This window comes from Pongo pygmaeus, chromosome 23 (assembly GCF_028885625.2).
Source record: "Pongo pygmaeus isolate AG05252 chromosome 23, NHGRI_mPonPyg2-v2.0_pri, whole genome shotgun sequence".
In the NCBI taxonomy this organism is placed as follows: Eukaryota; Metazoa; Chordata; class Mammalia; order Primates; family Hominidae; genus Pongo; species Pongo pygmaeus.
Window position 1 is genome coordinate 57563288 of NC_085931.1, and position 20073 is coordinate 57583360.

The following is a 20073-nucleotide window of genomic DNA, read 5'->3' on the forward strand; positions in this document are numbered from 1 at the left end:
CGTGGTGACACATGCCTGTAATCCCAGCTACTCGGGAGGCTGAGGCAGGAGAATCAGTTGAACCCAGAAGGCAGAGGTTGCGGTGAGCCGAAATGGCGCCATTGCACTCCAGCCTGGGCAACAAGAGCGAAACTCCGTCTTGAAAAGGGAAGGGAAGGGAAGGGAAGGGAAGGGAAGGGAAGGGAAGGGAGGGGAGGGGAGGAGAGGGGAAAAGGGGAGGGGAGGGGGGAGGGAAGGGAAGTTGTGTTATTTGGCTCATAGTTCGTCAGGTTGGTACAGAGAAGCATGGCACCAGCATCTGCTTCTGGTGAGGCCTCAGGAAGCTTCCACTCATAGCAGAAGGGCAAAGGGAGCAGGCATCCCATGGAGAGAGGAAGGAGGGAGGAGGGGGGAAAGGAGGTGCCAGGCTCTCTTTAACAACCAGCCCTCACGGGAACTAATAAAGGCAGAACTCACTGTTAACGCAAGCACCAAGCCATTCATGAGGGGTCCGCCCTCACGATACAAACACCTCCCACCAGGCCCCACCTCCAACACTGAGGATCAAATTTTAACCTGAGATTTGGAGAGGACAACATCCAAACTATATCAGCATCCCAGCAATGAGAATGTACTTCATGTTACCTCAAAATGGCTAAGATAGTAAATATTTAAACGTGTGGGTAAATCTGAGTAACTATTGGCTGCATAGAATAACATTAATTTTTCATGGTGTTTTATATAGATAAAAATTTTATTTATTTATTGAGACAGAGTATCGCTTTATCGCCCAGGCTGGAGTGCAGTGGCGTGATCTCAGCTCACTGCAACCTCCACCTCCAGGGTTCAAGCGATTCTCCTGCCTCAGTCTCCCAAATAACCGGGACTACAGGCATGTGCCATCATGCCAGGATAATTTTTGTATTTTTAGTAGAGACAGGGTTTTGCCATGTTGAGCCAGGCTTGTCTTGATCTCCTGACCTCAGGTGGTCTGCCCGCCTGGGCCTCCCTAAGGGTTGGGATTACAGGCGTGAGCCACCATGCCTGGCTTATATAGGCCGGGTGCGGTATAGGCCTTGCCCATACCCATCAATAGCCACTGCATTCATGAATAGCCACCCATGAATAGCCACTGCATTCCAGCCTGGACAACACAGCAAGACTATATCTATTTTTTGTTGTTTTTGTTAAAGTACATTAGTGGCTGGGTGCAGTGGCTGACGCCTGTAATACCAGCACTTTGGGACGCCGAGGTGGGCGGATCATTTGAGGTCAGGAGTTGGAGACCAGCCTGGCCAACACGGTGAAACCTTGTCTCTGCTAAAAATACAAAAATTAGCCCAGCGTGGTAGCGTGCATCTGTAATCCCAGCTACTCAGGAGGCTGAGGCAGGAGAACCGCTTGAACTCAGGAGGTGGAGGTTGCAGTGAGCCAAGATCATGCCACTACACTCCAGCCTGGGTGACAGAGACAGACTCTGTCTTAATAAATAAATAAATGAAGTACATTGGATGATGTCTTAGTCCCTTTTGTGCTGTTATCACAGAGTATCTGAGACTGGGTAATTTATAAACAATGGAAGTTTATTTGGCTCATAGTTCTGGAGGCTGGAAGTCCAAGAGCAAGGTGCCAGGATCTAGGGAGAGCCTTCTTCGTGTAACACCCCATGGAAGAAGGCAGAAGGGCGAGAGAGTGTGCACTGAACCCATTCTTTTATCAGGAACCCACTCCCAAGATAACTAACCCACTCTCATAACTAACCTATTCCCATGATAACTAACCCACTCTCATGATAACTAACCCACTCTCATAATTATAAATAACCCACTCCCAGGATAACTAACCCACTCTGATGATAACTAACCCACTCTGATGATAACTAACCCACTCTCATAATTATAACTAATTCACTCCCATGATAATTAACCCACTCCCATGGTACCTAACCCACTCCCAAGATAACTAACCCATTCCCAAGATAACTAACCCGTGCCCATAACTAACCCACTCTCATGATAACTAACTCACTCTCATAACTATAACTAACCCACTCCCAAGATAACTAACTCACCCCATGATAACTAACCCACTCTCATAACTAAACTAACTCACTCCCATGATAATTAACCCACTCCCATGGTAACTAACCCACTCCGAAGATAACTAACCCACTCCCATGATAAGTAACTCACTCCCATGATAACTAACCCACTCCCAAGATAACTAACCCATGCCCATAACTAACCCACTCTCATGATAACTAACCCACTCTCATAACTAACCCACTTCAAAGATAACTAACCCACTCCCAAGATAACTAACCCAAACCCATGATAATTAACGTACTCTCATGATAGCTAATCCACTCCCAAGATAGTTAACCCACACCCATGATAACTAGCCCACTCTCATGATAACAAACCCTCTCTCAAAACTAACCCACTCCCAAGATAACTAATCCATGCCCATGATAACTAACCCATTCCCATGATAACTAACCCACTGCCAAGATAACTAACCCACTCTCATAACTAACCCACTCCCGTGATAACTAACGCACTCCCAAGATAACTAACCCACTCCCAGATAACTAACCCACTCTCATAACTTACCCACTCCCAAGATAACTAACCCACTCTCATGATAACTAACCCACTCCAAAGATAACTAACCCACGCCCATAACTAACCCACTCCCATGATAACTAACCCACTCCCAAGATAACTAACCCACTCGCAAGATAACTAACCCACTTCCACGATAATGAACCCACTCCCATGATAACTAACCCACTCCCAAGATAACTAACCCACTCCCATGATAACTAACCCACTCCCAAGATAACTAACCCACTCGCAAGATAACTAACCCACTTCCATGATAATGAACCCACTCCCATGATAACTAACCCACTCCCGTGATAACTAACCCACTCTCATAACTATAACTAACCCACTCCCAAGATAACTAACCCACTCGCAAGATAACTAACCCACTTCCACGATAATGAACCCACTCCCATGATAACTAACCCACTTCCAAGATAACTAACCCACTCCCAAGATAACTAACCCACTCCCATGATAACTAACCCACTCCCAAGATAACTCACCCACTCCTAAGATAACTAACCCACTTCCATGATAATGAACCCACTCTCATGATAACTAACCCACTCCCGTGATAACTAACCCACTCTCATAACTATAACTAACCCACTCCCAAGATAACTAACCCACTCCTAAGATAACTAACCCACTTCCATGATAATGAACCCCTCCTATGATAACTAACCCACTCCCATGGTAACTAACCCACTCCCAAGATAACTAACCCACTCCCATGGTAACTAACCCACTCCCAAGATAACTAACCCACTCCCATGATAAGAAACCCACTCCCATGATAACTAACCCACTCCCAAGATAACTAACCCTCACCGATAACTAACCCACTCTCATGATAACTAACCCACTCTCATAACTAACCCACACCCATGATAACTAACCTACTCTCATGATAACTAACCCACTCCCAAGATAGCTAACCCACACCCATGATAACTAGCCCACTCTCATGATAACTAACCCTCTCTCATAACTAACCCACTCCCAAGATAACTAACCCACACCCATGATAACTAACCCACTCCCATGATAACTAACCCACTCTCATGATAACTAACCCACTCCTCCGACCCAGTGCTGTGCTGTCACCTGCTGCCAAAAGGTGGCATAACCAGTTACCCTCAGAAGCCAGAACCCCAAGTTCCACGCTGCAATCCCCATCCCAAGCTGGCGGCAGGAGCATGCCCTCTGCCACTTCCCTGGGGGCTGGCAAAGCCCTGCGAACTGCAGGGACAACCCCCCTGGAGAGCCACAGCAGGAGAAGTCCTCCACTTCTTCCGTTACCTCCATGCTGCCTCCTCACCACCCCGACACTGATGTGGGCCTGGGATGCTGATGCAACTTACAACGAGGGTGTGCGTGGCTGCAGCATCTCAGGTCTTCCTGGAAACAGGTGTTAAGTTGGTGGTGCATCTTACCCCCAGTGGCATTTTTAAATCAAGGAAACACATGGATGAGATTGCAGTGAGCCAAGATTGCACCATTGCCCTCCAGTCTGGGCAACAAGAGTGAAACTCCATCTCAAAAAACAAACAAAAACAAAACAAACAAACAAACCCAAAAATGCGCAGTGCTAGAAAGAAACAGAAAATAGCAAAGGAAGATTGCCATGGTGGATACAGGAGTGATTTTAAAGCAGGTCGCCAGGGTGGATCCCAGAGCAAAGGTGGTCCTTGAGCAAAGACTTGAGGAGGCTGAGGGACGGAGTGATGCAGACATTGGAGGGACAAGTGGGCCGAGCAGGAGGGACAGCAGGGGCTCCCCAGGATCACAGGGAGGGCTACAAGCCCATAGGTGAGCAGTAGGCCTTGCGCAGAGAAGCAAGAGGGCGGCCCCCAGGGAGAGGAAAGTGATCAGAGTGAGGGGGCCTGTGCAGAAAAGAAACAGGGAGTCCAGTGAGGAGGCTCCTGCAGAGGCTGGGGAGGGAGGATGGCCTGGAAGCAGTGGCAAGGAGCAGGGCCAGGCGTCCTGCACCTGCAGGCCCAGGGGTTTGAGGGGCACGGGGATCAGGGAGACCCACAGGAGGGCCCTGCTGGGCAGCTCTATTAGCACAAAGAAGTGAAGGGGATGGTGGGAGGGAGGCTGAGGGCTGAGGGGCTGTGGGAGGCCCCAGTAGGGGCTCAGGGGGCCCAGGGTGGGCAAAGAGGGGAGGGGACAGGACAGACTGGGATCCGCAGCAGATGAAGGGTAGACCTCTGGGTAGGTGGCTTAAGGTGCTGAACCTGTCTTCACCCCTGGCGAGGGATCCTCTCAGTGTGTGCAGGGCTGGCTCCTTGACCCCAAGATCACAGGTGCCTGCTGGCGGACATTGAGCTGGTTCTGGAGTCTTTGCCCTTCCACTGTGATGATTTCTTGCTGCCGGGCCACCCCCTCCGCTCCCGGTCCCTGTTCTGGCTTGGCAGATGTTGCTCTGTCCCAGGACCTTTCTCATGAGCCACTCCTAACCTGCGTCATCCCCTCCTCCCGAAGGCTGCTTTCCCGCGCGTTTTCCGCCGAGGATTGGACACTCTCACACGTGCACCCTCACACACCTGGCTGTGTGTGTCTCCTCCAGCTCCTCCAAGCCCCCAGGCCATCTCTTTGCCCTGTGGCTGCATCGCTCTGTCACCTGTCTTTTCAGGCTGGTGGTGTCAGGGACATGGTTGCTGTGGGCTCACAGGGTATCCTGGTTGGGCCTTGAACTAGCTGTGTGATGCTGGTCCAAACACATTACCTCTCAGGACTCAGCTTTCCGTCTGTGGAATGGGCACAGTAATGCCCCACTGCCTCCTTCCCAGGTCAGTGGGAGCAAGGCTGAATCCCCCGTGTTCTGTGTCTGTAACAGCACTGCGCCTGCGCCAGTGCTCCCCTAGCCTAGGGCCTGGCGGGGGACACCGGGATTGAGGCTGAATGTCCGTCGGGCCTGATGGTGCAGGCCTTGCAGGAGACTGTGCTTTATCCCAAAACCTGGGAAACTGGGTTCTGCCAAAGGCTTGGGTTTGGCCCTGGGGCCTTAGAAGATTCCAGTGCCATTTTCGCAGGAGGGGATCCAGGGTGCTGCTCCACGGCATGGCCGGGAGCCCAGGCCCCAAGCAGTCCCGGCCCCTGGACTCCCTTCTCTGTCTCTGCATCTTCCCCATCTTTCCAGAGCTGGGTTCCGAGGTCAGTGTGCCAGCTCCTGGGCACCCCTCACTGCCCACATGGGGGCTGTGTGATCTCCGCGGCAGGCAGAGAACCCAGGGCCCTCCTGGCCTGCCCATGCCCAGCTGCCCTGCGCCCAGAGCTCCCTCCCCCAGTTCAGCTGCTCTTCAGGTCCTCACCCTGCCCTGCCACAGCCCTCCAGTGGCCTTTGTCCCAGGAGCAACAGCTACAGTGTGGGGAGGGGCTGGCTTTCCACACCCCCCCACACCTCTGGCAGTGGGAAGGGCTCTGTAAGAGCTGCTCAGATCCCTGTCTCAGTAGGTTTTCTGTTGCTTATAACAGAATTCCAGAAACTGAGTAGTTTATAAAGAAAAGGAATTTATTTATTACAGTTATGAAGGCTGAGAAGTGCAAGGCCGAGGCGCGAATCTGGGGAGGGCCTTCCTGTTGGCCGGGGGAGCCTCTGCAGAGGCCCGAGACAGCGCACGGCAGCACACGGCAAGGGGCCTGAGAGGCCTAGCGTGCTAGCTCAGGTGTCTCTCCCCCTTCTTATTAAGCCACCAGTTCCCCGCCATGATAACCCATTAATCCCTTAACCTATGAATCCATTAAACCATGAACGGATTAGTCCATTTATGAGGGCAGAGCCCGCATGATCCAATTGCCTCTTTATGGCCCCACCTCTCAATACTCCCCATGTTGGAGAAAGTAAAAATGGCCTTGCTGAGATAATTAAATTTATGTTTGAGTGCTGTTTCTTTGCAGCACCGGGGAACAAGCATTCTGTTTCTAAATAAACATTTTACATATAACACAAATATTCAAAGCACAGCACCCCCTCCCACCTGCTTATCACCCGGAGGCCTCCAGTCTATACCCAGAAGAGCACTGATGGGATCCTGTTGTTCCTGCTTGAAACCCGGCCATGGCTCCTTCCTGCCCTGGGATATGGGCCGTCCTTCATGGCAACTCCTGCCTTTTCCCAGCTAAACAGAACACGTGGCGTTCTCTCTCTTCCCACCAGGCCTTTGCATATGCTGTTCCCTCTGCCTGGAATCCTCTTCCTACTATCTTATCCTAGTTAACCTCTGGTCACTCCTTGGCCTCTCTTAGAGTATCACCGCCTCCAGGAAGCCCTCCTCAGCCTTCTGTGGCTCTCTGTCTCGTCATTGACCACACTGTGACTTCATTGCCTGCCTGCCTCTCTGTTGGATAAGAAGCTCCCTGAGGCCAGGGACCATCTTGAGTGTTCCTCCCTGCCACATGTCCACAGCATAGGGCTTAGCACCAAGCATAGGGCTTAGCATCCTTGGGGTGCTCTCAGCCTCAGTTTGATTCTCTAAAAAAGATGAGGTTGGCTGGGCACAGTGGCTCAAGCCTGTAATCCCAGCACTTTGGGAGGCCGAGGCAGGTGGATCACCTGAGGTCAGGAGTTCGAGATCAGCCTGGCCAATATGGTGAAACCCCGTCTTTATTAAAAATACAAAAATGAGCCAGGCCTGGTGGTGCACGCCTGTGATCCCAGCTACTGGGGAGGCTGAGGCAGGAGAATCGCTCAAAGGCAGAGGTTGCACTGAGCCAAGATTGAGCTACTGCACTCCAGCCTCGGTGACAGAGCAAGACTTCCTCTCAAAAAAAATTAAATTAAATTAAAAAGATGAGGTTGTCCTGGATCCCTTCTCCCAGCTGTGACCCTTATGGGGTGCCTCCCACATGCCTGTAGCAGGGGAGACTGGGGGTGGACTGCCCACTGACCCTCCCATGCCAGGGCGCAAGGACCCAGATGCATCTGGAGCTAAAACACTTCTTCTAGCTCCTGGAATCTGCAGGGGTGGGAGGCGAGTGTCAGCTCAGGGGGGCTAAGGAAGCACCACCTTCCCACTGATTCCTGGCAGCAACCCGGCGCCAGGAGTGGTAGCAAAGGTGAGAGTGAGGCTGCCGCCTGGGAGCCCTGACTGTTGAGGAGTGGGACTGGGCCCCTCAGCTCTCTGGCTGGGACGTTGCCATCTCTGGGCCAGAGCTGACAGCCATCAGCTGCCGCTCTGTTCAGTCTCCTACAGGAACCCTGACTCCCAGCCTGGGACTCTTCGCCCAAACCTCTCACCGCTCCAGATCCAGGGGCCTTCCTCCCAACCTGGCCCCACCCCTTCTCCCCTAATCACGATGAAAGTAGCAACCGCTGGCACTTCCCAGTGCCATTTGGTGCCAGGTGCTGCCATCTCTGGAGGGTGGCGACGAGGTGACGTGGGGAACGGCCTGGAACCCAGAGTCTACACACCCCGGGGCTTGGAGTGCTTCCTTCCCACCTGCTCTCGGTGGCCCCGGGCAGGTTCCTGAGCCCTCGGTGGCCCCGGGCAGGTTCCTGAGCCCTCGGTGGCCCCAGGCAGGTTCCTGAGCCCTCTGTGCCTTGGCGTCCCATGTAAAAAATATGCGGTTCTGTGCATGTGGAGTGACAGCCTGGATACTACATGCCAAGGTATGAACCTTCCAGGTGCACCTGCTTGGTGCCAGGTCCCGTCTCAGAAGGTGAGGGGGGGCTGGGATGTGAACTCAGGTTGGCCTGCCCCTGACACGCCCCTGCTTCTCACTGACTTATTTCCATGCCTTTGTTTGGCCACAGACAAACATAACAGGATAGCCTTGAGGAGCCAGTGGACAGTGCAGGGGTGTCAGGCTATATGGAGACCCCTGCTTCCACTTGTGACCGGTTCCTCTCGAGTCCTATCATCTTGCCCCTGATTCCCCTCAAGGCTCTGAGGATGGGAGGCACGGGTCTGAGGGCCCCGCTGGCCCCTGGTGTGAGCAGGCTCCAAGCCTCCTTCCCAGGCCACCCACCAAGCTCAGGGCTCTGCCGTGCCCACTCGGAGCAGCCCTGCCCCGCCATCCCTGTGTCCAGTTCTGCTTTGAGAAGAGGAGCGGGGAGCTGGCGGTGGCCTTGCTATCACCAGCTATGTGACCCTTAGGGTCTGGCGGCCACTCTGCGCCTGTGCCCTTGTATGAGTTTGCCAGGGCTGGTGTAACCAACACCACAGACAGGCGGCTTACACAACAGAGCTTCATTTCCTCATACTTCCAGAGGTTGAAAGTCCGAGATCAATGCGTCTGCAGGGCTGGTTCCTCCTGAGGCCTCACTCCTGGGAGTGCAGATGCTGCCTTCTCTCCGTGTCCTCATGCAATCCCCCCTCTGTGTGTGTCTGTGTCCCCATCTCCTCCTCTTATGAGGACACATGTGCTGTTGGGTTAGGGCCCACCCTCAGGGCCTCATTTACCTTCATCGCCTCTTTAAGAACCCTGTCTCCAAATGCAGTCTCATCGGGAGGTATGGGAGTTAGGACTTCAACAGATGAATTTTTTGGGGGACACAATTCAGCCATAGATGCTGCTCTGTAAGTGGGCTAATAGGACCACGGAGCAGGGTGGCGGGCACCACACAATATCAAGTGTCCCCCTTTGTGGGGTGTGTGGTCCATGCCTGTCCACCAGGCAGGGGCTCTGTCTGACTCTCTGCACTGCACCAGTTTTGCGCCCCTACCAAGCAGGGACTGGGCACCCAGCAAATGTCTGGAGGGTGGGCCGGATACGAGGGGCTAGGCATGCTGGGTGCCCTCGTCTGGTTTCCCTTTGGCTGCTGCCTGCTCACTCCTAATCCTGGCCGTTCACAAAACGAACATTCCTCAGGCGCTTGCTCTGTGTCGTGCTGTCTGCTGCAGCCCCTTTTCTGTTGGGGTACTGCCTGCCTCAGCCCCAGTGGTTCAGATGGCACTGCCGGTCACAGCACCCTGGCCTTTGCCCCCGCAGTCCCCTTGGCTCAAGCGTGACACATGACCAAGCGGGGCGATGAGAATCCTTCCAGGAGACTTGCTGGAGGGGTGCGGGGCAGGAGGGGGTCTCTCTTTGGGATCGCTGCTGTGAGGATGGAGGCTTTTCCTCCACAGGGAGAAGCAGAGAGGTTTAGAGATGAGAGAGGTGAGAAGCAGCAGGTGTCCTGCTGGCAGACAGACTGCCACTGCTGCACCCGCACAAACAGGTTGCCTTTGGGGCTTGGCTGAGGTGAGTCACTTGTGTACAAAATGACCCTGACAATGACACACAGCCTGGCCAAGGTCTTGAGACGTGGGGACAGCAGCGAGGGACTCGCACAGGAAAGCTCTGGGCCTTTGCTCCGAGGAGCAGCTCACCTGGACTGTCGGGGAGAGTGGAGAGAGGAGACAGGAAGGAGCACAGTCAACAATGAAAACGATTAAAATGTGGCCACGGTGCTGGGGCAGTAGGTCCCCTAAGGGCCCCCGCCCTCCCCCAGAGCCTTGGCAGGTGGAGTCCGGGTTCATTTCTGACCAGGCTGGCTCAGGAGGGTTTCTTGGAGTGGGCAGCTCTGGAGCTGGGCCTGGCAGGCTGTGTAGAGTTAGTGTAGGGCAGGTACCCCTGGGAGGATATGGCCAGAGCAGGGAGCGGGAGGCAGGAAAGTAGAGCTTGTGTTTGGGAAAAACAAATCCTGTTTCCCTGGAGGACAGAGATAAGGCAGGAAAGCCTGGAGGGTTTGGGCAGAGGGGAGGGGGAGCCAGAGAGGTCTGGCGGTCAGGCCTGGTGCTGGATGGGGACTCTGGGCACAAATGTGAGTCATCTCCGCCATCCTGGGAAGAGACGGTCCTGCAGACAGCGCGCCATCGCACCCCATGCTGCCCGCGGAGGCACAGGACAAACGCCGCTGGGCAGCCCTTGCGGAAGCGCTGGATCTTTTACCCTGAAATCACTGGGTCCCCAGTTCTGCAGACAGGAACCTGAGCCTTGGAAAAGTACAGCTCAGCTGAGTGCCTGCCTCTAACCCAGGTCCATCAGGGCTAGACCTGGAGGGGGATCAAAGAGAGGCCCTGAATCTTGCCACAGGCAGCTTCAGGTGCACTTGAGCTGGGGCCCTTGAGACGGAAGGAAGTGGGGAGGGCGGATCCAGGTCTGGAGTCTTTGGATTGACAGGTTGGAGATGCCTGTGGGACTCCCAAGGTCAGTGAGTTGAGGGCAGGGCACTGGGGCAGACAACAGACACAGGAAGGGCGGGGAGGGGCACAGAGGACCCAGTCTGGGGAGGGCGAGGCAGAGAGGGCTGGGCAAAAATAGCCTCCAGGCCTTGTCTATTTTCTCCACTCTGGTTCTCCTCTACCCTCTCACCCCAACTCCCCGCAACCATCCTCCTGGGTAAGACACTAAAGCGTGTCCCCTAAACCTAGGGCTCTGCAGGGTGATCCCCTCTGCCCCTTCACTGAGCAGTCTCCTGTGAGCTAGACAGCCTTAAAGCGGGGTGGTGGGTGGTTTCTTCTAGAGGGTCCAGAACCCGGGGATAGGTGGGCTTAGAGTGGGTCTCCTTTACGGATGTCCTGCCCCGCAGGTAGTGCCTGGGGAGATGCAGGGGTGTGGGTGAGATTCAGAGAAAGGGTGGGCCCAGAGGTCCAGATCCTGGGGACAGACTGCACCCTGGGCACCTTGGGGTGGGCGCGCCAGGTACTGCGCGAGTCTAGCGGGGTTCGTGCTGCAGGTCCAGCCCCGGCGTGGGGCCGCGTCCGACGCCCCGCGAGGCGGTGGGGGAAAGGCATTTCCGCCTGGGACGCGGGTCTCCACCAGCAGCCCAGTCCCTGACCCATCTCTAGAAAGGCGGGCGGTCCCGCGGGGCGCGGGCGAGGCCACAGCAGCGAGCGTGCTCGTGCGCGGCTGAGCCCGTGGCGTCCGCCGTGGCTAGCGCGGGGACGGCGTGGCCGTGGCCGGCGGCGGCCGCGCGTGCGCGTGGGTGTGAGCGGCGGGTGCGCACGTGGCCACCCAAACAAAGGCCGCGCCGCGTGACCGAGCTCGCGCACGCGGACCCGCCAGGGCAGGCGCGCCCCCGCGGACCCCGAGCCGGCCGCAGAGCGGGGGCGGGGCCGGGGTGGCGCGCGGGGCGCGGCCCCTTTAAGGCGCGGCGCGGGGCGGGGCGGCGGCTGCGCAACGGGGCCGGGGGCGCGCAGACTCCGCGCAGCGGGACGCGAGCGCGCGACCTGGCGCCGCCGCCGCCTCCGCGCTCGTGGCCGGGACCCGCGGGGCCGCCTCCTCCCGGCTCCCCGGCGCCGCTGGGCTCCCGGGCGGGCGGCAGGTGTAGCGCGGCCGGGCGGCCGGCGAGGGGGGCGCCGCGGCGGGTGGATGAGAGTTGGCCCCGATATCCGCTCAGGGTAAGCTGCGCGCGCGGACACCCACCCACCCCGACCTGGTTGCCCCGCGGCCACCCTCCCTTCTGGGCGGGCGGCCCGCGACCCGGCGCACTCGGCCGCGCTCTCCCCGCCGCCGCCGCCGCCGCCCGGGCCCGAGCCGGCGACCCTCCCAGCAGGGCCCTGCGCGGGCGCACCCCGCACACGCCCCCGGGTCCCGCGCGTCACGGCTGCCCCCCGCGGGCACCGGCGGCCGCTGGTCCGGGTTCTGCCCGCCGGCTGGAGGAGACGAGGACATCCCGGGGTTGCGGGGCCCGGACTGGGGTGGGGGGTCGCCGGACCGGGGTCACCGACGCTGGGCCACTGGAGGGGGACGGTATCGGCCCGGGCCCGCCAAGGTCTTCCTGCGGATCCACTCCCGGCTGGGACGGGAGAGGAGGGCGCCCCAGCCCCTGCTTTCCTACAGACGGTCTCTCCAAAAAGTTGTGGGCGCTTGCCCCCTGCATGCACCCCACTTTCTGCCCTGTCTCCTCTCCCTTTGTTCGGGATGTTGAGCTCATGGGGCTCTGCTGGGGCGGGCTGGCACCTTGGCTGTAGCCCAGGCCCGTACGCCTGCCAGAACGTGGGGTGCTGTGTGGCAACCCCGGCCTGAGGCCCCACATGTCCAGAGCAGGACCTGCACCCCTGCCAGGCCCTGGACAAGGGAAAGAGGAGAGCCAGTTTGTCCCCAGCTGGGTGGGCTGGTGCCCCTGTCCTGTTGGCTGTGTGGCAGAAGGTGCAGCAGTGCCCCGGGGCCAGGGACCTGAGTGTGACTCCCCCAGAGCCAAGTCCACTTTTTCGGCTATTGCCAACCCTGCATCTCCTGAGGTAGGAAAGATTCGGTTTGGGGGAGACCTTTTGCAGGATGGGGTTCCGTTCTTGCCTGCCTTGTGTGGGTTAGGAAGAAAATTCAGAGGTGTCTCTCCTACACGCCAAAAAGGAGGTGCCTGAGTCCCAGCCCAGTGCAGCCCTGCCCTGGGGCTGGGCCTGGGAGGCAGGTCAGGGTCAGGGCTCTGTTGCCTCAGAAGTCGAGGGCAGCGCTCGAGAGAGGAGTCTGGGACTTGCCTCCCTCACCCTCCTGCTCTGTGACCTTGGGCAAGGTAGTGAGCCTCCTGGGCCTCAGTTTCCTCACTAGCAAGTGGGCAGGGCAGGTAAGAGGATCGAATGAGGTGATGTGGGCCTCCTCAGGCTGGGCTCGCCCTGGATTGGGGTTCAGAATGGGTTTAGGAGGTCAGTCATGGCCTCCACCCGGGGCGCTGTGGCTGAGCCTGAAGTCTGAAGTCTGTCTTCCTGACTTTTGTGTCCCAGGCCCATTTGGGGATGCACAGTCTGGGCAGGGAGTGTGTTCAGTTGCTGCCTCTGCCCCGTGCTGGGGTGAAACCACGTTCCCCTGTTGTTAGCTGGGACTCCCCAGATAAGTGACCTCAGTAACCCTGCCCCTCTTTCCTGCTGCACACCCTTCCGAAGACCCCTGCCTGGTCCACGAAAGGGGCCCTGCCTGTCTTGCCTTCCTCCTGCCTTGGCGGCCGTGTGGACCCTTCTGCAGCACTTTGTGGTCCCGGGGCAGACCTCGAAGCCCCACAGTCCTCACCGTGCTGGGATCACAGGGAGATGCAGCTTGGTCCTGGAGCCTGGGAAGTTGGGCACCTGAGGTCTCAGTGGGCCACCAGCCCTCTGCTCTGCTGCTCTTTCCTCTCAGCTGCCTCGGTGGCTGATGCGTGGAGTGCGGCTGTCCCAGCCATGCAGCCTGGGGGCAGGTGGGGCCTGTCCCGTGGTGTCTGTCTTGCACTCTAGAGAGCACGGGAAAGTCTCAAAGTTGTGGTGTGTTTCCACATAGCCCTGGGAGGCTGTTTATTCTGGGTCTCCTGCTGGGAGAGGTGGAGGACCCTTCACTGGGAAAGAACCAGGTGGTCTCTCTCCAAACCACCGGCCTTCCAGGCCTTCCCCTTAGTACCCTCCTCTTATCTGTGGAGCCCGGTGCCGGTGTCAGGTGACCTTTGCTCTCCGCTCTCCTGGGCTTCACCTTCACCAACTAGAAAACGAGGGAAGAGAATCAGAGCCGGTTTTCCTGAATCACCATTTCTGCTGTAGAATAGAATAGAATAGAATAGAATAGTGGTTCAGGCTCAATGAAAACAAAGTGTTATTGGAGCCTAGTGAGCCTCTGCTGCCAGGGAGGGCTGCCAGCCTGAAGCCTGTTTTCTCTTTGGAAAGAGTATCAGAGCAATGTTAGAGATGTTACAGAAACAGCAGCACCCCACCTGACGGGTCCTGGTGACATCCGTGTTATGGGAGAACCTGGGGCCCTGATAGTCCCATGGTGTGATCCGTGTTAGTGATTGTGCCATCCGTGTGCCCCCTCCCCTCCCTGGGGGCCACGTGAAGCCCCCTTCCAGCTCCCCATGTTTCTCTGGGTATTTCTCTCCGGTAGCTGAATCTACTGGGGTTTGTTTGGCATTGGGGTTCCAGTCTTGTCATGACGGGGCTCCGTTCAGGGGCTCATTTTAGGAGGCTGCCCCATCTCGGGGAGCTGGGGAGGCTTCCCTGTATGTGGGCTTCTGTGTGTCAGGTTTGGGGGCTCCTGCCTAGTGGCCATGGTGGGGACTTGGGTATTTACAGAGCTCCTGTTGGTGTGGGCGTGTGCTGGCTGGGAGGGAAGACACCAGGGACTGACTGGGTGGCCTGGTCACCCCCTGCCTGAGTTCCTGCCTCCTCCCCTGCAAGGCGGCCCAAGAGGCTGCTGCCTGGCCTCTTTAGGGGAAAGGAGACCGTCTCTGCAGAAAGCCCGGGGCAGCAGGGACAGTGTTGGGGTGTGTGCCAGAGCATCCCTGCTCCGACAGAAATTGACAGTGAATTGAGGAAGAGAAGCTTTGGCTGGGTTTAGCGAGTAACAGACAGAAGGCAGAGGGTGCTCACTGGGAAGCAGCATCTCTTGCCTGGCTTGGAGATGGTCATCTGCTGGGCGCCTCCGAGGCCAAATGGACCACTCACAGTGCTTTCGAAGGCCTCTGGTTTGGGCATCCCACAGGCTGGCTTGGGGTCTCTTTGGCACCACGGTGGGTTTAGATCTGCCTTTTATTTGGCTTTTGGTGGCACAGCAATGGTCCTGAAAAATACTGCTTGTAAAGGAGTAAAAGTTCAAGTCCTCCACCGTCATGTATGCCTGGGTGGTCTGGGAGGAGGCCTGGATCTCCCAAGGGGACAGTTATGTGAACAGAGTGTCACAGGCCTAACCCAGCCCAGTGGGTGGGGCCCAGGCCAGCCTGTCACCTGCTTGGAGCCCTTGGCTGCTGGGGAAATGTAATAGTTTAACTTGAGAACTTAAAGGCAGGTCACTCAGGCTCTCTTAGAGACAGAGATGGCGCAAGAAAATGTGGGTTTCGCTGGGCACGCTGGCTCACGCCTGTATTCCCAGCACTTTGGGAGGCCGAGGCTGGCAGATCACCCGAGGTCGGCAATTCAAGACCAGCCTGACCAACATGGAGAAATCCCCGCGTCCACTAAAAATAAAAAAATTAGCCGGACACGTTGGCGCATGTCTGTCATCCCAGCTACTTGGGAGGCTGAGACAGGAGAATCGCTTGAACCTGGGAGGCAGAGGTTGGGGTGAGCCGAGATCGCGCCATTGCACTCCAGCCTGGGCAACAAGTTTTTTTGAAACTCCGTCTCAAAAAAAAAGAAAAAAGAAAAAAGAAAATGCGTGTTTCCCTAATTGGAGAAAGCCCTGTTGTTTTGCCTTTGGTGTCTCGGCATGTGGCAGAGGCCTGGGCGGACACTTTGGGCTGGTAATTCGCCACTAATGACAGTCCCGTCTACAGGGCTACTGTTCTGATTGTTTGGCATTTGAGTTATAACCCAGGGTTGTGATTATGTTTAAGCCCAGTGATTAAAGTCCCCTGTGGTTACACAGGAAAGGCAGGAAGTGCCGGCCTATCAAAAACATTAATAATAGTAATAGAAATCACTCATTCTGCACAGCAGGCCTGCGCTGAGTGTTTTACACGAATTGTCTCAACAAAGTCCGCAGAGCATACAACTTCACCCCGTTTTGCAGATGAGGAAACTGAGGCACCGGGAGGCAGTGCCGCTTGCCTAAGTCCCCAGTTCGTTCCCGAGCAGAGCTGGGATTTGCACGTGGGTCGCTTTGCCCCGAAGGCTATGCTCATAAACATTGCAGCCTTTCTGTCTTCCTGATAATCCTCTTCTAAGGGAGGTTTTGTGAGAGAAATATCAGCAATAAACTTAAAGTCACGATGAGACTTCTCTCTGCTGTCAAACATGCAGTAAATAGCAAGATTCGAACAGCATGTCCTGCTTGGGGCCAGACAGCCCTCTAAGCATGATACACAATTTATTTTCGTAACAGCTGGAGGTAGGTGCTCTTGTTAGCTGCATTTCACACAGGAGGAAGCCCTGGCACAGAGCTGTTCAGCAACTTGCCCAGGGCCACAGGTTGCTGGGTGGTAGAGGTGGGTTTGGACCGATGGGCTGTGCTTCTAACCTAAGCCCCATATGCACGGGGGTTGGCTGGAGAGCATGCTTGATCTTGCTGCTGTGTGTTCTTGGGCAAGACACCTAACCTCTCTGGGCCTCAGTTTGGTCACCTATAAACGAGGGCTTGGCCTAGGGTATAGAAGCCAGAGCTTGAGAGCTGGCTCTGGCCTGAGGTGGCTGCGTCTGCACCACCTCCCACAGGGAGGCCCAGGTGGGTGGAGAGGCCTGGCTGCCACTTCCCTAGAGGAAGCAGGTCTACTGAGGAGCAGTGCTGGGGCCTTGGCTGGGGCTGGAGGCCATGGGTGGTCGAGGAGTGAGGGCTTCTGGGATGCACTTTGCAGCGGCCGAGTCACTGCCCTCTGTGAAGTGAGGTCCAAGGAGGCAGAGCGTGGGGCTGCTGGGAAACCGTGAAGCTCTGTGCTTGGTGAATTGTTACTTGTCCCTGGGGAAAAGGAGGGACAAGAGACTCTGCTCGGGACCCCGTGCCACCAAACTCCCGAGAAGCTGCAGTGGGAGAAGCTGAATGCTGGGCAGCGAGCGGTTAGGAGGCTCCAGGAAACGGCTCGGCCTCTCTTGGTCGGTTCTCCTGCCGGCCGTTCCTGGGTCCTCTCTGCTCCACGTCCCCTCGCCAGGGAGGCCTCCCGTGAGTGCCCCAGCTGTGCCTCTGCTGTCACTGCTCTCCTCTTCCTGAGGTTCTGGTTTGTCTACTGTTTACCACGCTTCCGTTCTAGAAGGTGGGCTCCTGAAGTTAGGGATCTCTGCTCATGTCCAGCAACCTGGAGCGGCATCTCATTGTGCCTGGTATCCTGGGACCCTGGCTCGGGTCTGAGCTGGGCTGTGGAGTTGGGTAGGGCCAGGGGCCAGGCTGGGAGTGAATTTGTTTGTTCCTCACTCTTGGTGTTGACCTTGGCCACCTGGCTGAGGTGTGTTTGTCAGTGTCTTTATTGAGGTGTAATTCACACACCATACAACACACTCATTTAAAGGGCACAGTTCACGGACTTCTAGTACATTCACCAAGTTGTGTAGCCATCACCACAACCGAAACCCAAACAGGAACCTGGGCCTTCTAGACACTTTAGGCACTCCCTGGACCCTTCCTCCCGGCCCGTGGCGACCACCTTTCTCTCTCTCTTTTTTTTTTGAGATGGAATTTCACTCTTGTTGCCCAGGCTGGAGTGCAATGGCGCGATCTCAGCTCACCACAACCTCCGCCTCCCGGGTTCAAGCGATTCTCCTACCTCAGCCTCCCAAGTAGCTGGGATTACAGGTATGCGCCACCATGCCTGGCTAATTTTGTGTTTTTAGTAGAGATGGGGTTTCACCATGTTGGTCAGGCTGGTCTCGAATTCCCGACCTCAGGTGATCCACCCGCCTCGGTCTCTCAAAGTGCTGGGATTACAGGTGTGAGCCACCCCACCCAGCCAACTCTATTTTTTAAAAACTTTTAGATTTATAGAAAAATTGCAGAGATAATACAGAGTTTCCAACTTATCCCTACCAACAGTTGCAGTTTGTCTGGTGATTAACATCTTACATTAGTGTGATAGGTTTGTTACAGTCCATGGACTAATACTGCTACATTGTCATTAGCCAAAGTACATAGTTTGTTCAGATTCATTAGATTTTACCTAATGTCCTTTTTCTGTTCCAAGACTGCATCTAGGGTCCCAGATGACATCTAGCTGTCATGTCTCCGTAAGCTCCTCTTTGCTATGAGAGCTTCTCAGACTTTTCTTAGTTTTGATAACTCTGACAGTCTGAAGAAATAGTAGGTGTATTGTGGGATCTCCATCCGTTGGAATTTGTCTGTTTGGACAATTGGAATTCCTATGTATTTCTCATGGTGAGAGGAAGACCACAGGGGCGTGGTGCCCTCTTACCGCATCACGCCAGGCGCGCGCCTTCGATGTGGCCCGCGGCTGCTGGTGCTGACTTGGCCACCCGCCTGAGATGTGTTTGTCAGGGGTCTTCACGGCAGTTCTTGTGTTTCCTCCCTCCAGTACTGTTGCCTTTGGGAGGAGGTCACTACACCCAGCCACACTTAAGGGCTGGGGAGTCAACGCCTGCCTCCTTGAGGGCAGAGTGGCTGCGTCACCGATGTGGCCTTCTTCTTCGGGGGGTCTGTCTCTTCTCCCCATTTATCAGTTCTCGCAGCCGCTTACTTATCCGTGTGGGTTCGTGGATACTCATTTAATCCTCTAGGTCAGTGCAGAATGCCATTATTTTGTTTGCTCACTTGTTCCAGTGCTGGCCGTCGGGTTCCCTGGGTGCACCCCTTCACGGTGGGTGGTGTGAGTCCTTCCTCACTTTCTGGCCCTACGAGATGCTCCAGGCTCAGCTTGTCCATTCCCTGCCCAGGCCTAGAGTCAGCCCCTTCTGCAGGGAGCCCGGGTTCCTTTTGTTGGAGGGCAGAATCGGAAACCAAGATCCAGGTATCGGGTGCGCTCGTCACTACTGGGGTGTCATTGCTTCTGGGCCCTCTCAGCTGACAGCAAGGAAATGCACGTGTGAGCTGACGCACACGTATGTACATGTCTCTGCCTGTGTCCGCGTGTAGCCTCCTGTACCTGTATTGAGCAAAGTGTGAGTTTGCGCTGCTGATGAACTCTGATCCTTTTTCTACATGGATCTTTCTCATCTTCTTTCTTGCTGATCAATTCGTGTCTATTCAAGCAGCAGGAAGCCAGATTCCCACTGCTTGCCACCCATCTACTTAACTGTTAGTCCCGGTGTGTCTGTGTAGTGGGACTGGAGTTGTTAGTGGGACCCCCTCGGGAAGCAGTTCCCGATCCCTTGGCCTCGAGCCCGAGCTCCCGGTATGCTGTTGCAGCATGGCTGGCTGTCTGGAGCTGGGGAGGGGCCGCCACCTCCCCAACATGATTCCATGACTTAGAGGGAAGAGGGGAGGGAGGCTGCAGGAGAACCAGGGACTTCCCTGCTGTGCTTAGTCAGCCCGGCCCCTCAGGGACGGGCACGGGCTTGGCGTTGCTTTGAGACGTGAAAGTGGGGCTGACTTAGAACGCATCCCAGAGTCCGGCCTCCTCGGGCAAGGAGGAGAAAGGCTGCCAGTGGGACGCTTTAGAGCTCAGACAAATCTCCGACTCCATCCTGGCCAGGTCTGTCCCCTCTCTGCCTCTGAACTTGCCACCCTGGCAGGGGACGGCCTTTGAAAAGATCTACAGAGCCGCATCTGTTGGCCTTTCTGTTAAGCGTCTTTCATTCAGAAATGCGTCAGACCCTTGCAGAAGTTTTGGGAAGAGAGAGAACCAGGTGGTCACTCTTTGTCTGCTGGTTTGTCGGTGGTGTTTTCCAGGCAGCATTTTGGGGATCTGAGTGGAGCCTGTCTTTTTTCTTTTTTCTTTTTTTTAGGTGGAGTTTCGCTCTTGTTGCCCAGGCTGGAGTGCAATGGCATTATCGTGGCTCATTGCAACCTCCACCTCCCAGGTTCAAGTGATTCTCCTGCCTCAGCCTCCCAAGTAGCTGGGGCTGTAGGCATGCACCACAACGCCTGGCTAATTTTGTATTTTTAGTAGAGTCGGGGTTTCTCCATGTTGGTCAGGCTGGTCTCAAACTCCCGACCTCAGGTGATCTGCCTGCCTCGGCCTCCCAAAGTGCTGGGATTATAGGCATGAGCCACTGCGCCC

General features: G+C 56.0%; 1 protein-coding gene across 3 annotated transcripts in view; it reads left to right on the forward strand.

The window, feature by feature from the left end:
- The first annotated feature begins 11707 nt into the window (after positions 1 to 11707).
- The window catches only part of GRAMD4 (GRAM domain containing 4), a 101585-nt gene continuing 93219 nt past the window's right edge, over positions 11708 to 20073 (forward strand). For all 3 annotated transcript variants that reach the window (XM_054469850.2, XM_063662926.1, XM_063662927.1), the window contains exon 1: positions 11708 to 11917. In XM_054469850.2, coding sequence (XP_054325825.1) covers positions 11889 to 11917 — 29 coding nt within the window. In that variant the 5' untranslated portion in view covers positions 11708 to 11888. The remainder of the gene's footprint in view (positions 11918 to 20073) is intronic.